General features: G+C 41.6%; 1 protein-coding gene across 1 annotated transcript in view; it reads right to left on the bottom strand.

Moving 5' to 3' along the window:
- Nucleotides 1-3,809, bottom strand: part of LOC143286779 (uncharacterized) — a 37,295-nt gene extending 33,486 nt beyond the window's left edge. The window contains exons 1-2 of the mRNA XM_076594557.1: nucleotides 3,631-3,809; nucleotides 78-245 (exon numbers count right to left, since the gene is read on the bottom strand). Coding sequence (XP_076450672.1) covers nucleotides 78-245; nucleotides 3,631-3,787 — 325 coding nt within the window. The 5' untranslated portion in view covers nucleotides 3,788-3,809. The remainder of the gene's footprint in view (nucleotides 1-77; nucleotides 246-3,630) is intronic.
- Nucleotides 3,810-4,279: the final 470 nt, after the last annotated feature.

Genomic DNA, 4,279 nt, shown 5'->3' on the forward strand with positions numbered 1-4,279 from the left:
AGACAACGACAACAAAAACGACAACAACGACAACACCAACACCACTACTACCACCACCACCACTGATCACCACCTACCGGTCAGCTGTTCCAGATCGTGTCTGGAATCCTGCAGGCGTGCTACAGTGTCTTCGTAAATGTTCAGCTGCACGTACACCACGTTGTGAGCCACGAGGACATCCCCTTGGCTGGTCACGCTGACCTGGCCCAGAGTCTGGGTGGACCTGGTCACTCTGTTGTCTCCCCCTGTTGCAAGGTGACAGTGGTAACTTCCTGTTCAAGTGTCCTGTACTTTGGTATCCAGTCATACAGAATATGATTTTTTTTTTTTTTTAATTACAGATTGTAATATTTTCTTCTTATACAAAATGCCACTGAAGAATTTATAATAACAAAATGATAATTTTATCATGGTGTCTCTTATTCGTTAATACCGCTTCTTAGTTTTTCTTTAAGATACGTGTTATAATATCTTTTACCGCAAATACCGCTTCTTAGTTTTTCTTTAACTCACTCAGTACGGCCAGTCCTCTCTTCTCCTCTACACAGACCCCTCGGATGTCCAGTGGGTGTCTGAATGACCCAACCTTTAGCTTCCGTCGTCAGAACTGTGGTATTCTTTGTCAACATTCACGTCTTCAGTATAAGAGCCTTCCGCTTGCAATAATTTGATGATGGTAACTGGAGTGAAACGCTGTTAATGTCGTCTCTTTCGCCGTTCGTATGGAAAGAGTTAAGATACGTGTTATAATATCTTTTACCGCAAATATCGCTTCTTAGATTTTCTTTAAGATACGTGTTATAATTTCTCTTACTGTGTTTTTAAAGCAAGCTGTTCAGTTTTTATTACTTTCATATTTAAATTCAGTCTGTTCACTTTTAAGTTAAAATGTTGCTATGTCCATATAATTATCTGTCAGACTCGACTTCGGGGTGGGAAACTAATAGATGTGAGTGACGAGCTTTTGAATGCACATGTAATTTCCATTCGGATTGATAAAGTTGTATTGTATTGTATTGTATTGTATTGTATTGTATTGTATTCAGCACTACACGCCAGGCCCTGACCTGGACTCACCCCCAGGGGAGAAGAAAGAGAGGAAGGCCCAAGAACGGCTGGAGGCGGGAGGGACATTGAAGCAGAGCTAAAAAGGCTGGGATCCAGCTGGAGGGATGCAGAAGGGACAGCCCAGAGTCGAGATCAGTGGAGAAACGTCGTTGATGGTCTATGGTCCACAGGGAGCGAAGGGCCTAAGTAACTAAGTAATTGTAATGTGGTTCCTATGTAAATGAAATCTTTCGTGCATTTTAAGTTTCTTATTTCAGTACGCAAAATTCTGACGCCTATTCATTTCGTGCATTTAAAAAAAAATTATTTTAGTATCCAAAATTCAGACGCTTATTCAAACGAAATATCTAGTGCGTTTTGAGTTTCTCATTTTAGTATCCAAAATTTATTTAAACGAAAAAAATTCGTGCTTTTTACATTTCTTACTTTAGTGTCCAAAGTGTCCTACGCCTATTTATAGAACGGGAAAAAAATCTTTAACTGTTCAACAGTACACATAATTATACTGCAAACAAAGACAAAGGAGCATCAACAAGCTTAAAGCTTATACTGTGCTCACAGCGTTGCACTTCAATTTTAACATGACGTTTTGTGATTGGCTCAGACCATATGTACGCGTCATCGCAAATGATTCTGCGGACCTTTCGTGATAGCAACACAGCAGTGTAGCGACTGAATCTTTATCAAAATTTTAAGTACAGTGACCCACTCTAAAATTAGAGTCGAAAATGTGACAGTTAAGCATATAATGTTTGACTGCGAGTTGATGTAGCTTTATCTGCACGAAAGTGTATCATCACAAGTGACTGGGAACGTTTACAGGTTGTTTGTTTTTCGTTGTTGTTGTTTTTTTTGTGTGTTTTTTTTTTTATTTAAATTTTTATTTTTGTACATTTTGCATTCATTATTCATTCGTTGTTTCGCTTGTTAGATTAGCGACTTCTCTTTTACGAAATCCAATAGGTAATTTTCTGTAATTGTACTTAAATATTCATTTCAAATTCCACCCACCACCTACCCATTTTCCACCGACTCACCATGCATCTTCCTCCCGCTCCTCTCCAAAACGATAACACTCAAATATAGTTTAAAAAAAACAAATCAATACTCCAACAAAATATCTAAAATCACCTTATGTGTGACGGGAAATTACAACAAAATTCCTCCTCCTACTCCATACAGTGGAAAACCACTCGAAATGGTCAGCACCATTTGCTAAATGTGATGGTAATACCGTTTCAACTGTGCACAAAATGGCCGCCGAAAAAGATCCCCGAATTTAGGACAACTAAAACATGTAATTTATTATCCTCTTATTGTTCAATGTTATCGACCCTGACGGACAGAAGGGGAAATGAGGAAGGAGAGGAGGGGGCGCGGGTTGTGGGTAGGTTAGGCAGTGAGCGTGTTCTCAATACAAAACAACAACAACAGGGTAATGTCCAACTTGCGCTACCTAAATCTCTGGGGCTGAATACCAACCTGATAACGACATAACACACTTTCCTGCAACTGCAATATGGGCGGCGTGCATGTCGTTATCAGGTGAGGATGGGGTTATGAAGTGTTTTTGTTGTTGTTGTTTTTTTTCAGGCAATTTCTACACAATATACCTACTCAGAGTGGATGACAAAGGTCAAATCATTGTTATCTATGTTAATACTTCATGCCTGCGTTGCAATAAAAATACACGAAATAATATACCGGGCATATTGCTCCAGGAATTTAGGTTGCTAAAGTTGGACGTTACCAAACAACACTAACAATACTAATACTACTCGTCGTCCTCATCGGTCTCTCTCCCGTTAGGTCGGGAGACGGATGGCTGCACCAGAAATGTATTAGTCACTGCCGGGCATTGCACTTCCTGCTGTAGCCGGCTGTGTACACCGATGCTGGAGTGGCAATCTCTACTGCATGTGGTACAGGTATAAGTAGATGCTGTTTAGTTTTACAGAATTTGACTTGCGTCAACAACAACAACAACAATAATAATAATAATGATGATGATGAAAAGCCACAGCAAGCGCCTGTAGCAGTGAACAACAACAAAAACACACACACAAAACACACACACACAGAGAAAGCGCAACGCGAAACAGACTCGGCCATGGAGCGAAACCACATGATCGCGTCACACATACTGCCCACAACCAGAAACGTTCTCACATTCAGTGTGTGTGTGTGTGTGTGTGTGTGTGTGTGTGTGTGCGGGGGAGGTGTGGGTGCGGGAAGGGAAGGAAGAGGTAAAGTTTAAGCAGTCCATAGTCTGTATCAAAAAATTAATAGTCACGGCAAGCGGCTGTATGACAGATTGTCGTGTTCGACAATGACCGTCAGAACAGTAGAACAGCCTAACTGCAGTCACGACAATCTCAGTGGACACAAACACACACCCTCCCCCCTCCCCCCCGTATGCCCCCCCCCCCCCCCCTGCCACACACACACAAGATAGATTTAATGAAAGATTTATACTAAGTCCATGAGAGAGAGAGAGGGAGTGAGAGACCAATAGGGCGGGGTCTTCTTCAAGTCACATTTTGCAGCCAGCAATTCGCTCACCTGGTTGCTCGGTTCTCCCTTCGTGTTCATCTGCTTCGGAATCGGTTCTTTTTTCTCCGCTCCTTCCTTCCTGAACAACAACACTTGCTACGATAGCGTTTTCGGTCACTGTCACCCCTGCAGCGTTCTCTATATCAACATCCATGTTTTTCGACATGCCTGATAATCATTTCCGTGTGTTGCTGTTCTGTGGCCTTGACGACTAAAAGCCGGGAACTATCGGAAAGAGCTGTATGTGTACAGGCGAGTGATTAGCGGCAAAAAAAAAAAAAAAAAAAAAAAAAAAAACAAAAAAAACTGAACCCGGTTGTGGTCGTGTATGGAGGGGGGTGGGGACTCGGAATGATCGGCGTGGGAATAATAGTACCACCGAAACGGTGCAGATGATGGGGCAGCAAAAAAACAAAACAAGAAATCAACCCAAAAAACAAAAACAAACAAACAAAAAACAACAACAAAAAACAACAACAAGCAAACAAACAACTGAATACGGAGTTGGGAAATCGAAGAGAAGTTTGTTTTTCTGTTTACCTAGCTATCTATTTGCCTGTCTGTCCGTGCGTCCGTCCGTCCGTCTGTCAGTACTATCTATCTGTCTGTCTATCGCATGGAAACAGAGAGAGAGAGACAGACAGACAGAGACAGAGAG

Source organism: Babylonia areolata, chromosome 10 (genome assembly GCF_041734735.1).
Source record: "Babylonia areolata isolate BAREFJ2019XMU chromosome 10, ASM4173473v1, whole genome shotgun sequence".
Lineage (NCBI taxonomy): Eukaryota > Metazoa > Mollusca > Gastropoda > Neogastropoda > Buccinidae > Babylonia > Babylonia areolata.